This window comes from Babylonia areolata, chromosome 18 (genome assembly GCF_041734735.1).
Source record: "Babylonia areolata isolate BAREFJ2019XMU chromosome 18, ASM4173473v1, whole genome shotgun sequence".
NCBI classification, from domain to species: Eukaryota; Metazoa; Mollusca; class Gastropoda; order Neogastropoda; family Buccinidae; genus Babylonia; species Babylonia areolata.
The window spans coordinates 922196-937903 of NC_134893.1; the positions used below are offsets into that span (position 1 = coordinate 922196).

At 43.0% G+C, this 15708-nt stretch overlaps 1 protein-coding gene across 1 annotated transcript in view; it reads left to right on the forward strand.

Moving 5' to 3' along the window:
* The window catches only part of LOC143293113 (fatty acid synthase-like), a 67969-nt gene extending 57202 nt beyond the window's left edge, over positions 1 to 10767 (forward strand). The window contains exons 29-31 of the mRNA XM_076604021.1: positions 19 to 255; positions 3911 to 4076; positions 10530 to 10767. Coding sequence (XP_076460136.1) covers positions 19 to 255; positions 3911 to 4076; positions 10530 to 10767 — 641 coding nt within the window. The remainder of the gene's footprint in view (positions 1 to 18; positions 256 to 3910; positions 4077 to 10529) is intronic.
* Positions 10768 to 15708: the final 4941 nt, after the last annotated feature.

Here is a 15708-nt window from a genome sequence, read left to right on the forward strand (position 1 = left end):
GTGGAAACGTGTCCCCAGGACTGGCCATCCAGTGGGGCACCATCGGTGACGTGGGAGTGTTCCTGGACACCAGGGGCGACAACTTCACGGACTTTAATGGCGCCCGTCCTCAGCGGATCCGATCTGCCCTGGCAACGCTGGACGTGTTCCTGCAGGGGACCTGGCCGGTGGTGTCGTCCTTCGTGCTCAGTCCCCGGGGGAAGCAGGCTGCCCAGCTGGCGTCCTCCGCCCTGCACACTGTGGCGGCCATTTTGGGTGCGGGAAGTCTGCCTGCTTTGCTTGGATTTTTCCCTGCTCTTTGTTTTCAGAGAAAGCTTTGTGTAGTTCCCTGTTTTCAGAGAAAGCTTTGTGTAGTTCCCTGTTTTCAGGGAAAGCTTTGTGTAGTTCCCTGTTTTCAGGGAAAGCTTTGTGTAATTCCCTGTTTTCAGGGAAAGCTTTGTTTTGTTTTCATGTGTGGGCGGTTTTCCTGTTGCTGAGTGTTCGTTGGTTGTGTGGGCCTTGTGGATTGACTTTTGGTGGGATAGTCGATCGTCTGGAAAGGAAGAGTTGATGGCAGCATGGTTTGTACATGTTGTCTTGTTTGTCCGCCTGTCAGATGACTGCTTCACTGGATGCCTGGGTTCAGTTTATCAGTTTTTAACCGCAACAGATGTTATGATTGTGTGTGTGTGTGTGTGTGTGTGTGTGTACGTGTACGTGTTTGTGTGTGTGTGTGTGTGTGTGTGTGTGTGTGTGTGTGTGTGTGTGTAGGGGGCCGGGGGGAGGGAGGAGGGGTGACTGTGGTGTGGTGTGACAAAGCACAGGACAGTAAAGTGACTGTGGTGTGACAAAGCACAGGACAGCAAGGTGACTGTGGTGTGGTGTGACAAAGCACAGGACAGTAAGGTGACTGTGGTGTGGTGTGGTGTGACAAAGCACAGGACAGTAAGGTGACTGTGGTGTGGTGTGACAAAGCACAGGACAGTAAGGTGACTGTGGTGTGGTGTGGTGTGACAAAGCACAGGACAGTAAGGTGACTGTGGTGTGGTGTGGTGTGACAAAGCACAGGATAGTAAGGTGACTGTGGTGTGATGTGACAAAGCACAGGACAGTAAGGTGACTGTGGTGTGGTGTGACAAAGCACAGGACAGCAAGGTGACTGTGGTGTGGTGTGGTGTGACAAAGCACAGGACAGTAAGGTGACTGCGGTGTGGTGTGGTGTGACAAAGCACAGGACAGTAAGGTGACTGTGGTGTGGTGTGACAAAGCACAGGACAGTAAGGTGACTGGTGTGGTGTGGTGTGACAAAGCACAGGACAGTAAGGTGACTGTGGTGTGGTGTGACAAAGCACAGGACAGTAAGGTGATTGTGGTGTGGTGTGGTGTGACAAAGCACAGGACAGTAAGGTGACTGTGGTGTGGTGTGACAAAGTACAGGCCAGTAAGGTGATTGTGGTGTGGTGTGGTGTGACAAAGCACAGGACAGTAAAGTGACAGTGGTGTGGTGTGACAAAGCACAGGACAGTAAGGTGACTGTGATGTGACAAAGCACAGGACAGTAAGGTGACTGTGGTGTGGTGTGGTGTGACAAAGCACAGGACAGTAAGGTGACTGTGGTGTGGTGTGGTGTGACAAAGCACAGGACAGTAAGGTGACTGTGGTGTGGTGTGGTGTGACAAAGCACAGGACAGTAAGGTGACTGTGGTGTGGTGTGACAAAGCACAGGACAGTAAGGTGATTGTGGTGTGGTGTGGTGTGACAAAGCACAGGACAGTAAAGTGACTGTGGTGTGGTGTGACAAAGCACAGGACAGTAAGGTGACTGTGGTGTGGTGTGGTGTGACAAAGCACAGGACAGTAAGGTGACTGTGGTGTGGTGTGACAAAGCACAGGACAGTAAGGTGACTGTGGTGTGGTGTGGTGTGACAAAGCACAGGACAGTAAGGTGATTGTGGTGTGGTGTGGTGTGACAAAGCACAGGACAGTAAGGTGGCTGTGGTGTGGTGTGACAAAGCGCAGGACAGTAAGGTGACTGTGGTGTGGTGTGACAAAGCACAGGACAGTAAGGTGACTGTGGTGTGGTGTGGTGTGACAAAGCACAGGACAGTAAGGTGACTGTGGTGTGGTGTGGTGTGACAAAGCACAGGACAGTAAGGTGACTGTGGTGTGGTGTGACAAAGCACAGGACAGTAAGGTGACTGTGGTGTGGTGTGGTGTGGTGTGACAAAGCACAGGACAGTAAGGTGACTGTGGTGTGGTGTGGTGTGACAAAGCACAGGACAGTAAGGTGACTGTGGTGTGGTGTGACAAAGCACAGGACAGTAAGGTGACTGTGGTGTGGTGTGGTGTGACAAAGCACAGGACAGTAAGGTGACAGTGGTGTGGTGTGGTGTGACAAAGCACAGGACAGTAAGGTGACTGTGGTGTGGTGTGGTGTGGTGTGACAAAGCACAGGACAGTAAGGTGACTGTGGTGTGGTGTGACAAAGCACAGGACAGTAAGGTGACTGTGGTGTGGTGTGGTGTGGTGTGACAAAGCACAGGACAGTAAGGTGACTGTGGTGTGGTGTGGTGTGACAAAGCACAGGACAGTAAGGTGACTGTGGTGTGGTGTGGTGTGACAAAGCACAGGACAGTAAGGTGACTGTGGTGTGGTGTGACAAAGCACAGGACAGTAAGGTGACTGTGGTGTGGTGTGGTGTGACAAAGCACAGGACAGTAAGGTGACTGTGGTGTGGTGTGGTGTGACAAAGCACAGGACAGTAAGGTGACTGTGGTGTGGTGTGACAAAGCACAGGACAGTAAGGTGACTATGGTGTGGTGTGGTGTGACAAAGCACAGGACAGTAAGGTGACAGTGGTGTGGTGTGGTGTGACAAAGCACAGGACAGTAAGGTGAGTGTGGTGTGGTGTGGTGTGACAAAGCACAGGACAGTAAGGTGATTGTGGTGTGGTGTGGTGTGACAAAGCACAGGACAGTAAGGTGACTGTGGTGTGGTGTGACAAAGCACAGGACAGTAAGGTGACTGTGGTGTGGTGTGGTGTGACAAAGCACAGGCCAGTAAGGTGACTGTGGTGTGGTGTGACAAACCACAGGACAGTAAGGTGATTGTGGTGTGGTGTGACAAAGCACAGGACAGTAAGGTGACTGTGGTGTGGTGTGGTGTGACAAAGCACAGGACAGTAAGGTGACTGTGGTGTGGTGTGGTGTGACAAAGCACAGGGCAGTAAGGTGATTGTGGTGTGGTGTGACAAAGCACAGGACAGTAAGGTGACTGTGGTGTGGTGTGGTGTGACAAAGCACAGGACAGTAAGGTGACTGTGGTGTGGTGTGGTGTGACAAAGCACAGGGCAGTAAGGTGATTGTGGTGTGGTGTGACAAAGCACAGGCCAGTAAGGTGATTGTGGTGTGGTGTGACAAAGCACAGGACAGTAAGGTGATTGTGGTGTGGTGTGACAAAGCACAGGACAGTAAGGTGACTGTGGTGTGGTGTGGTGTGGTGTGACAAAGCACAGGACAGTAAGGTGACTGTGGTGTGGTGTGACAAAGCACAGGACAGTAAGGTGACTGTGGTGTGGTGTGGTGTGACAAAGCACAGGACAGTAAGGTGATTGTGGTGTGGTGTGGTGTGACAAAGCACAGGACAGTAAGGTGACTGTGGTGTGGTGTGGTGTGACAAAGCACAGGACAGTAAGGTGACTGTGGTGTGGTGTGACAAAGCACAGGACAGTAAGGTGACTGTGGTGTGGTGTGGTGTGACAAAGCACAGGACAGTAAGGTGACTGTGGTGTGGTGTGACAAAGCACAGGACAGTAAGGTGATTGTGGTGTGGTGTGGTGTGACAAAGCACAGGCCAGTAAGGTGACTGTGGTGTGGTGTGGTGTGACAAAGCACAGGACAGTAAGGTGACTGTGGTGCGGTGTGGTGTGACAGGGGTGAGGGACGTGAGCAAGCTGCCCCCTGACAGCACTCTGGCCGACTTGGGTCTGGACTCCCTGATGGGCACAGAGGTCCAGCAGACCCTGGAGCGGGACTTTGACCTGGTCTACACCAGCAGGGACATCCGACAGCTCACCATCTCCAGGCTCACACAGCTTTGGTGAGGGACAAGGTTTTTTTCTTCTTGAACGGGTGCAGAATTGAATCTGTTATTCTCTTTTGTTCGTTTTCGTTTCCCCAGATTTGTAGGGAGTTTAAAGCCAGCATGTTTTGTATGACTGTAATGCCTTCATTATGACGGTGAATAAGAGACATAAAGTAACACTCACGTGATAAGTAGCTGTTGCAACAAATTAACTAAACACGTACGAGAACAGACCGAGAGAAAGAAATCAATGAACACGTCGTAAACAGCTTCTCCATTGAATTGAATCTACTAAACACACTTGAGGACTTTATTGTGTTTCCACAACTGCACAAGTTCAAAAGGAGAAATATACCATGTACAAGTCAGAGAGGGAGAAATATGCCATGCACAAGTCACAGAGAGAAATATACCATGCACAGGTCACAGAGAGAAATATACCATGCACAAGTCACAGAGAGAAATATACCATGCACAGGTCACAGACAGAGAAATATACCCTGGACAAGTCACAGAGAGAAATATACCATGCACAAGTCACAGAGAAATATACCATGCACAAGTCACAGAGAGAGAAATATACCATGGACAAGTCACAGAGAGAGAAATATACAGAGAAATATACCATGCACAAGTCACAGAGAAATATACCATGCACAAGTCACAGAGAGAGAAATATACCATGCACAAGTCACAGAGAGAAATATACCATGCACAAGTCACAGAGAGAGAAATATACCATGCACAAGTCACACACAGAAATATACCATGCACAAGTCACAGAGAAATATACCATGTACAAGTCACAGAGAGAGAAATATACCATGCACAAGTCACACACAGAGAAATATACCATGGACAAGTCACAGAGAGATATATACCATGCACAAGTCACACAGAGAGAGAAATATACCATGCACAAGTCACAGAGAGTGAAATATACCATGCACAAGTCACACACAGAAATATACCATGCAGAAGTCACAGAGAAATATACCATGTACAAGTCACACAGAGAGAAATATACCATGCACAAGTCACACAGAGAGAAATATACCATGGACAAGTCACAGAGAGATATATACCATGCACAAGTCAGAGAGAGAGAAATATACCATGCACAAGTCAGAGAGAGAGAAATATACCATGCACAAGTGACACAGAGAGAAATATACCATGTACAAGTCACAGAGAGAGAAATATACCATGGACAAGTCACAGAGAGAAATATACCATGCACAAATCACACACAGAAATATACCATGCACATGTCACAGAGAGAAATATACCATGCACAAGTCACAGAGAGAAATATACCATGCACAGGTCACAGAGAGAGAAATATACCATGGACAAGTCACAGAGAGATATATACCATGGACAAGTCACAGAGAGAAATATACCATGCACAAGTCACAGAGAAATATACCATGCACAAGTCACAGAGAGAGAAATATGCCATGCACAAGTCACAGAGAAATATCCCATGCACAAGTCACAGAGATATATATCATGCACAAGTCACAGAGAGAAATATACCATGTACAAGTCACAGAGAGAGAAATATACCATACAGAAGTTACACAGAGAGAAATATACCATGTACAAGTCACAGAGAGAGAAATATACCAGGCACAAGTCACACAGAGAGAAATATACCATGAACAAGTCACAGAGATATTTATACCATGCACAAGTCACAGAGAGAGAAATATACCATGCACAAGTCACAGATATATATATATACCATGCACAAGTCACACAGAGAAATATACCATGCACAAGTCACAGAGATATATATACCATGCACAAGTCACAGAGAGAGAAATATACCATGCACAAGTCACAGAGAGAGAAATATACCATGCACAGGTCACAGAGAGAGATATATACCATGCACAGGTCACAGAGAGATATATACCATGCACAAGTCACAGAGAGAGAAATATACCATGCACAAGTCACAGAGAGAGATATATACCATGCACAGGTCACAGAGAGATATATACCATGCACAAGTCACAGAGAGAGAAATATACCATGCACAAGTCACAGAGAGAGAAATATACCATGCACAAGTCACAGAGAGAAATATACCATGCACAGGTCACAGAGAGAAATATACCATGCACAAGTCACAGAGAGAGAAATATACCATGCACAAGTCACAAGTCACAGAGAGAAATACCATGCACAAGTCACAGAGAAAGAAATATACCATGGACAAGTTACAATTCACAGAGAGAGAAATACACCATTTTCAAGTCACAAGTCACAGAGAGAGAAATATACCACGGACAAGTCACAGAGAGAAATATACCATGGACAAGTCACAGAGGGAAATTTACCAAACGTTTGTTTCAGAGACGCCGAAGAGGCCGTGGACCGGCAGAAGCATTGATACAGTGAAACAGGCTGGTCAGCTGATTGACAAGGCTCCTGCCAGCCGGACGCCACCTGTGGCAAAGAGTGTGTGTGTGTGTGTTTTAATTGATTTTTGTTGGTGGTGGTGGTGGTGGTGGTGGTTTTAATTCCTGTTCTAAGCTAAGTGTTTAGATCGTTTACAGAAGCACTGAGGACAGTTATGTTTTGAGTCCTCAAGGCGTGACCACAAAGAGTGATTGAGTCTTTTGTTTTATCTAAGAAAACTGACCTAGTCATTTGTTTTATTTGAGCAAATCATATGAAAAGCAGTCTTGACATGTTTATTGATAGTCTACCAACAGCTTTTGCAGATTATTGCCGGTTGAATATGGCCATTTCCGGGATTCCGAAAACACCATATAACCGCATCCCAGTTGCAGTAGCGTTGGCGATGCTTAGTGAGTGACGGCGTGACCTCCATTTTCTTGTTGGTAATTAAATGGAAAGAAATTCAAATTCTGGACAGAACACATACAGTGACACAGACTACATCATCGACATGTTTACTGCATATGAATCTTTTAAAGTGGATACTCAGTTAACTAGAATGAACAGAAAAGAGAAATCGAATCGACCGTGTCGTACTTTCCCGGTGTGTGTAACTAAACTTGTACATCTATCTAGATCCAGAGAAAAACGGCTTAATGTTGCAGCGTGATTACGGCGATAGCCACGTCTCCATTACAGCAGACTTTGAAGAATTCTTCATTGCCTTTAAAGACATTTTAAATGCCCGAGATACACCAAAATTATATGATTTAAAAAGCCTTATCACGTGGAATATCGCAATCGATTTATCACCTTTTTTGATGGTCATTCATGGATCCGCAATAGTGCAGTGAGTAAGACTATTTCTTCCCACCCCAACATGGTGGGTTCGAATCTGCGCTCAGGCCTTTTTTTTTCTTTTCTTTTTTTAACCCGAAGCTTTATAATAAAAAATACAGAGCACTTTTTCACGATTTTTTTTATTGATATTTTTTTTTTAAGTGTATCACAAGTGAGTGTTGAAGGCCTTGGCTCTCTTGTTTTTCAGGTGTAGTTCACAGATAGATGTCTGTTTACTTCTTTCGCGCACGCGCAATGTGACTTTATGTAACTGACAGTACGACAGTGCAAAGAAATTGGATCAGTTGATTTTTTGTGTTCAGGGACATTTAGGCAGTATGTCAGGCCTGTTCAGTGTTTTCACTGAATGAAACTGGATCAGTTGATTTTTTGTGTTCAGGGACATTTAGGCAGTATGTCAGGCCTGTTCAGTGTTTTCACTGAATGAAACTGGATCAGTTGATTTTTTGTGTTCAGGGACATTTAGGCAGTATGTCAGGCCTGTTCAGTGTTTTCACTGAATGAAACTGGATCAGTTGATTTTTTGTGTTCAGGGACATTTAGGCAGTATGTCAGGCCTGTTCAGTGTTTTCTCTGAATGAAATGTAGCGGCCTTCTTCACCTCCTCTTTATTATGTTTTCGCGAATTACTGATTGAATCAAAATTCCAAAATGGCTACCCCGATGTGTCCTGCGTTTGTCTACAATCTTTGTTATGTTCATGTTTGATTTAGTATTTTCTTTAAAAACAAAAACAAAACAAAAACTATTCGTATGCAGTAAACACGTGGGCAGTGCAGTTAGCGTCATTCTGTGTGCTCTGTCCATGGTTGGTTTGTTTTTAATTGCGAACAAGCCAAAACTAGTAATATTTTATAGGGCACAATAGCATGTGCATACTATTGAATATTAATTGACTTGTATCCGATCACTTATTTTCCCAAACAGACTACTTGGCTGAATGTAGACAGTAGACCTTCACAATGATTATAAAACACAAAAGCCTTTTTATGTCCGGAGTCATGTTTCAAAATGTGATATTTTAGGTGAGTGAGATATATTTTAAGAAACGTATGTCCCATGTACGTGCGTACAGTGGTCCTGTTTTACATTGTTTCCACCTGGTTACTGAGGAGTTTGTGAAGAAAGTGTTTCTCAGCGCTTGTCCGAAATCCTGTGAGTTTGACCCTGTTCCGCCCTGTTGGTTGAATGTATTGATGTTCTGTTGCCACGTATTACTCATGTCATCAATTCTTTCTTACTGTCTGGTTGTTTCCCCGACAGCTTCAAATCTGCTGTTGTACGTCCACTCATCAAGAAACCATCGATCGTTTGAAAAGTTCAGACCTTTCTCGAATATGTCTCTTTTTTATTCTATCTAGCAGAGCTCTTATCAGTATCAGTATCAGTAGCTAGAGGAGGCGTCACTGCGTTCAGACAAATCCATATACGCTACACCACATCTGCCAAGCAGATGCCTGACCAGCAGCTAAGGGTTCTTAGCTCATCTGGAACAAAATAGTTTACTTATTGTAAACACTGAATGTAATAGTTTCTGGAAAGATGTATATTGGGCATATGAGAATTTTACAAAACATGTTAGGTTAAAAGAAGCACAAGAGGCACTCGTAGAACCACTTTTTCATAACGACAAATTTAAAGTCGGTAATAAGACAGTTTATTTAAAAAATTGGACAAGTAAAGGTATTTTTCTGGTTAGAGATATTGTAGATGAAAATGGGTGCTTCCTTAGTCATAAAGATTTCACAGAAAAATATGAGGTTAAAGTTAATTATTTACTGTATATGGGATTTATACGTTCCATTAAAAGTTACTTGCGCACAAACAATATTACTATCACAGACAAAACTTGCAATAAAGAACCAAAAGCACTGCAGATAATAGCTAATGTTAAGAAAGGATCTAAAATTTATTATGATATATTACTTGAACCAATTTTTCTATACAATATAAATTCTTTTATCAAGTGGGAGCAAAAACTAGACATTGCAATAAACTGGGATGCCACTGTGAAACAAGTGAAAAACATAAAGGAAGTAAGATTGAAATGGTTCCAGATTAGAATATGTCATGGTATACTGGTTACAAACAAAATACTAAAAAAATGGGAATAACAAATAGCGACATGTGCAACTTCTGTAAAAATGAAATAGACACAATTCAACACTACTTATGGCACTGTACATTTACTCAGCTCTTTTGGGGGGACTTAGAGAATGTCTTGAAGGAAAAGTGTGAAAATTGTGCAAATGTAAAGTTTAATATAGAGTTAGTATTATTTGGAAATGATGATGTTACAAAAACAGGTGAAATATTTGACTATATCATTCTAGTGGCGAAACATTTCATTTATAAATGCAGAATAAATAAAATCAAACCATGTATAAAGTACTTCCTAACAGACCTAAGAAACATATATAAAACCGAAAAATATATACACTCGATGGAAATGTCGTCCATAGCATTTTCTAGAAAATGGTGCCCTTACATAAAAAATGATTGAAGGCAACGAGGAGGAGTAGAGACAACCATGAATGCAACGTTTGTTCTTTTATTTATTATTTTTTTCCCTTTCATTCATTTACTTGTTTTTAACAGTGCATGTGACTTTTTTTGTTTGTTTTTTTCTCGGTATGAAGACAGTGTTGTGTCGTTTTCCTGATTAGTAGTTTAGGTGGTGCACAGTGGCAAATATTGTTGATTTCAGATGTTGGTTTTGTATGTCCGTCTGTATGTATTAAATGTAAGTTTACTTAATTCTCACCAGTCAGCTTATGGACGTGGTCATAGCTGCGAAACAGTGAATTGTTTTCTGGATTTGATGATGATAAAATATCTGTTCTCGCTCTTTTAGACTTGTCAGCAGCCTTTGACACTGTTGACCACACTATCCTCTTGAACAGACTTAAAACATCCTTTGGTATTCGTGACACTGCACTAGCATGGATCACGTCTTACCTGTCAGATCGTACACAGAAAGTGTGTGTAAAAGGTAGATACTGAGTATCTGCCTTGAGATCTCGTGTCCCACTAGGTCCCATTCTTTTTGTGCTGCCTTGAGATCTCGTGTCCCACTAGGTCCCATTCTGTTTGTGCTGCCTTGAGATCTCGTGTCCCACTAGGTCCCATTCTGTTTGTGCTGTACACAGCTCCTGTGTCGGATGCCATCAGTCACCATGCGATGTGACATGAGAGTTTTGCTGATGACACTCAACTTCATCAGTCGGCTTCCATTGATGCACTGGCGACCGAAAGGCGGGAGTGCATTGCTGACATAAAGGACTGGGTGACTCAAACACAGGACTGCATTGCTGACATAAAGCACTGGGTGACTCAAACACAGGAGTGCATTGCTGACATAAAGGACTGGGTGACTCAAACACAGGAGTGCATTGCTGACAAAGGACTGGGTGACTCAACAAGCTGCAACTAAATGACAATTAGACTAACATTTCGTCAACATCCTTCCATTCCTGACTCTGTTCTGATCAATAGCATACCTTTTTCACTTTCTCCTTCTGTTCGCAGTCATGGTGTAATCCCAGACCAGCCTCTTTCCTTCCAACAACACATTTCGGATATATGTAAAGTTGCCAATCTGGAACTGCGTAGAATTAGTTCTGTCCGCCACTGTCTCATAACTGATGCAACCAAAACACTTGTATGTGCTTTAGCTCTCTCAAGATTGGATTACTGCAATTCTCTTTTGGCCGGCCTTCCCAAATATATGTTAGATAAACTTCAGCGAATTCAGAATAACGCTGCCAGACTCATTTGCAGAGCTTCTAAATTTGACCACGTTTCCCCTCTCCTTCAGTCTCTCCACTGGTTGCCCGTTTCTGACCAAATAGACTATAAGCTATCCACTCTGACCTTTTCTGCAGTCAACGGATCTGGCCCCAAGTATCTTTCTGAACCCCTCCGTCTCGCCAGCTCCGTTCTTCCCGATACTCGACTTGTCAGGACACCTCGCATCAGAAGCAAAACCTATGGACACAGATTGTTTTCTTTTCAATCGCCAAAGACATGGAACAAGCTCCCTGATAACCTCCGTCATTCCGATTCCCTCACCTCTCAAATCTGGTCTCAAAACTCACCTCTTCCCTCAGCAATACTTAGTTGTGGCAGGACCACTTCTTTGCGTGTGCTGTGCTACATTATGTGTGCATACATAATTATATATGTGTACACATACACACATATATGTATTTGTATGTGTTCATATGTTTGACCGCGTCGTATGTGTGGAGGAAAGCAGCTCCACACTGAGCAAAAGATGTTCCTATTTGAACAACAACAAGGAAGGCAAGGCCTTCACGACTCACTTGTGATACACTTTTTTTTTTTAAATCCAAGCTTTTTATGTATTGAGTATAATGCATTTACTGTTATATTTATATTTTTTGTATTCTCTAAACTTGGCACTTTGATCTGATATTCGACCCAACAAAAGATCTGTCATTGTTGTCATTTTTTGTTCAAACAGGAACTTCTTTTGCTAAGCGTGGAAGTTTTATTTATTGCAAACGTTTTGGTGTCGGCAGTAAAACAAGGGAAATTACTCTGCTGGGGAACTTAGTTTGCTTTAAACTGATCTTTCTCATCTTAAACATTACATTTTGAAATTATGCTCAATACATAAAAAGCTTGCATTTTTTTTAAAAAGTGCATCACAAGTGAGTCTCGAAGGCCTTGCCTTTCTTGTTTCAAAATGTAATGTTTAAGATGAGAAAGATCAGTTTAAAGCAAATTAACTCCACTAGCATTACATAGTAATTTCCCTTTTTTCTATCTGAACCAAAACGTTTGCAAAATAAATAAAGCTTCCATGCTTAGCAAAAGAAGTTCCTGTTTGAGCCAAAAATGATAATAATGACTGCTCTAGCTGTTGGGCCAAATATCAGATCAAAGTGCCAAGTTTAGAGAATACAAAAAATATAAATATAACAGTAAATGCAGTTTGCATATAATTAGGCTTCATTCTTTATTTTTTTGTGCCCATCCCAGAAGCGCAATATTGTTTTAAACAAGATGACTGGAAAGAACTGAATTTTTCCTATTTTTATGCCAAATTTGGTGTCAATGTTAAAGTTTACCACGGACACACAGACACACAGACACACACACACACACACACACACAGACAACCGAACACCGGGTTAAAACATAGACTCACTTTGTTTACACAAGTGAGTCAAAAATAGATAAAACGACTGCTATTATTTTAAATCAGCGTGTCAGTATGTCACTTAAAAGTACTAGGTTTTGTGAATAAAAAAGAAAAATGCAACAGTAAATTTATTGTGCAAATATTTTGGCTTCTTTTTCAGTTTGGGTTTTTTTGCCCACCCCAGAGGTGCATTGTTGTTATAAACAGAATGAGTGGAAAGAACTGAAATGACTTTTCATCCAAATTTGGTATCAGCTGACAATTTCCAGAGAAAATGACAATGTTAAAATTTACCACAGATGGAGACAGAGACAGAGAGAGAGCCCAACACCGGGTTATTTCCATAGACTTTGTTTACACAAGTGAGTCAAAAAACAAAAAACAAAACGATATTGATTTTTTAATGCTTGTTTTACTTACAGAGTGCAAACACTACATAGCTATTCCATTAAAAAAAAAGAAAAAAGAAAAAAAAAAGAATTAACGATCAGGGTGGGGTTTTTGTTGTTGTTGTTGTTTGTTTTTTAATTAATCGGAAACGCATGAAGTACAGGTCAATATTTTCATGCACAAATCACATTTGAAGTTTGTTGTAATTGTTGTTTTGAGTTTTAACAACGTAATTAATGGGAGTGGAACCTCAGTACATTTTCTGTCTGAAGGCTGTTGAGTGTTTGGATTGTGGCGACAGCTTTACACATAGCTGTCTACACATAGCTGTTATTTTCTCTGTCTCTGGCTCTGTCTGTCTGTCGCACACGCACACACGCACGCACACACACACACACACACACACACACACACACACACACACACACACATATATATATATATATATATATATATATATATATATATATATATATTACAGTGATTTTAATCATTGCAATTTGCACGTTTACCCTCTTTTTAAACGGCATGTCTCTTTCGTAAAACGTAACAACCAGATCCTTGATCTCTGAAGTGGAAATCTACCCTGTGCAAGTCAAATATTCTTCCACCTAACGTTCCATCAGACCACAATACCATTCACCTTCCACCACAAATACCAGAAATTCTAATAAACCAGTCGTGAAAAAGAGTGAAAGTATCGACGCATGAGAGCGTGGATGAACTGAAAGGTTGTCATGACAGGACAGACTGAAATGTGTTTCTACAATCACGTGACAGTGTGGATGAAGCTACAGATGTCACGTCATCTTACGCGCGTGTGGGCTCTTTCTCTTCTTCGGGAGAAGAGGGTTGGACCATGTCTTCCAGTTTCCAGCACTAGACAGTCTATGACTTCACTGATTGGACCTGTCTTCCAGTTTCCAGCTCTAGACACAGTATGACTTCACTGATTGGACCTGTCTTCCAGCACTAGACACAGTCTATGACTTCACTGATTGGACCCTGTCTTCCAGCACTAGACACAGTCTATGACTTCACTGATTGGACCTGTCTTCCAACTTCCAGCACTAGACACAGTCTATGACTTCACTGATTGGACCTGTCTTCCAGCTCCCAGCACTAGACACAGTCTATAACTTCACTGATTGGACCTGTCTTCCAACTTCCAGCTCTAGACACAGTCTATGACTTCACTGATTGGACCTGTCTTCCAGCTCCCAGCTCTAGACACAGTCTATGACTTCACTGATTGGACCTGTCTTCCAGCTCCCAGCACTAGACACAGTCTATGACTTCACTGATTGGACCTGTCTTCCAGCTCCCAGCACTAGACACAGTCTATGACTTCACTGATTGGACCTGTCTTCCAACTTCCAGCACTAGACACAGTCTATGACTTCACTGATTGGACCTGTCTTCCAGCTTCTAGCACTAGACACAGTCTATGACTTCACTGATTGGACCTGTCTTCCAACTTCCAGCACTAGACACAGTCTATGACTTCACTGATTGGACCTGTCTTCCAGCACTAGACACAGTCTATGACTTCACTGATTGGACCTGTCTTCCAGCTCTAGACACAGTCTATGACTTCACTGATTGGACCTGTCTTCCAGCACTAGACACAGTCTATGACTTCACTGATTGAACCTGTCTTCCAGCACTAGACACAGTCTATGACTTCACTGATTGGACCTGTCTTCCAACTTCCAGCACTAGACACAGTCTATGACTTCACTGATTGGACCTGTCTTCCAGCTCCCAGCACTAGACACAGTCTATGACTTCACTGATTGGACCTGTCTTCCAACTTCCAGCACTAGACACAGTCTATGACTTCACTGATTGGACCTGTCTTCCAGCTCTAGACACAGTCTATGACTTCACTGATTGGACCTGTCTTCCAGCACTAGACACAGTCTATGACTTCACTGATTGAACCTGTCTTCCAGCTCTAGACACAGTCTATGACTTCACTGATTGGACCTGTCTTCCAGCACTAGACACAGTCTATGACTTCACTGATTGAACCTGTCTTCCAGCTCCCAGCACTAGACAGTCTATGACTTCACTGATTGGACCTGTCTTCCAGCACTAGACACAGTCTATGACTTCACTGATTGAACCTGTCTTCCAGCACTAGACACAGTCTATGACTTCACTGATTGGACCTGTCTTCCAACTTCCAGCACTAGACAGTCTATGACTTCACTGATTGGACCTGTCTTCCAGCTCTAGACACAGTCTATGACTTCACTGATTGGACCTGTCTTCCAGCACTAGACACAGTCTATGACTTCATTGATTGGACCTGTCTTCCAACTTCCAGCACTAGACAGTCTATGACTTCACTGATTGGACCTGTCTTCCAGCACTAGACACAGTCTATGACTTCACTGATTGGACCCTGTCTTCCAGCACTAGACACAGTCTATGACTTCACTGATTGGACCTGTCTTCCAACTTCCAGCACTAGACACAGTCTACATAGACTGGACCTGTCTTCCAGCACTAGACACAGTCTATGACTTCACTGATTGGACCCTGTCTTCCAGCACTAGACACAGTCTATGACTTCACTGATTGGACCTGTCTTCCAACTTCCAGCACTAGACACAGTCTACATAGACTGGACCTGTCTTCCAGCACTAGACACAGTCTATGACTTCACTGATTGGACCTGTCTTCCAACTTCCAGCACTAGACAGTCTATGACTTCACTGATTGGACCTGTCTTCCAACTTCCAGCACTAGACACAGTCTATGACTTCACTGATTGGACCTGTCTTCCAGCACTAGACACAGTCTATG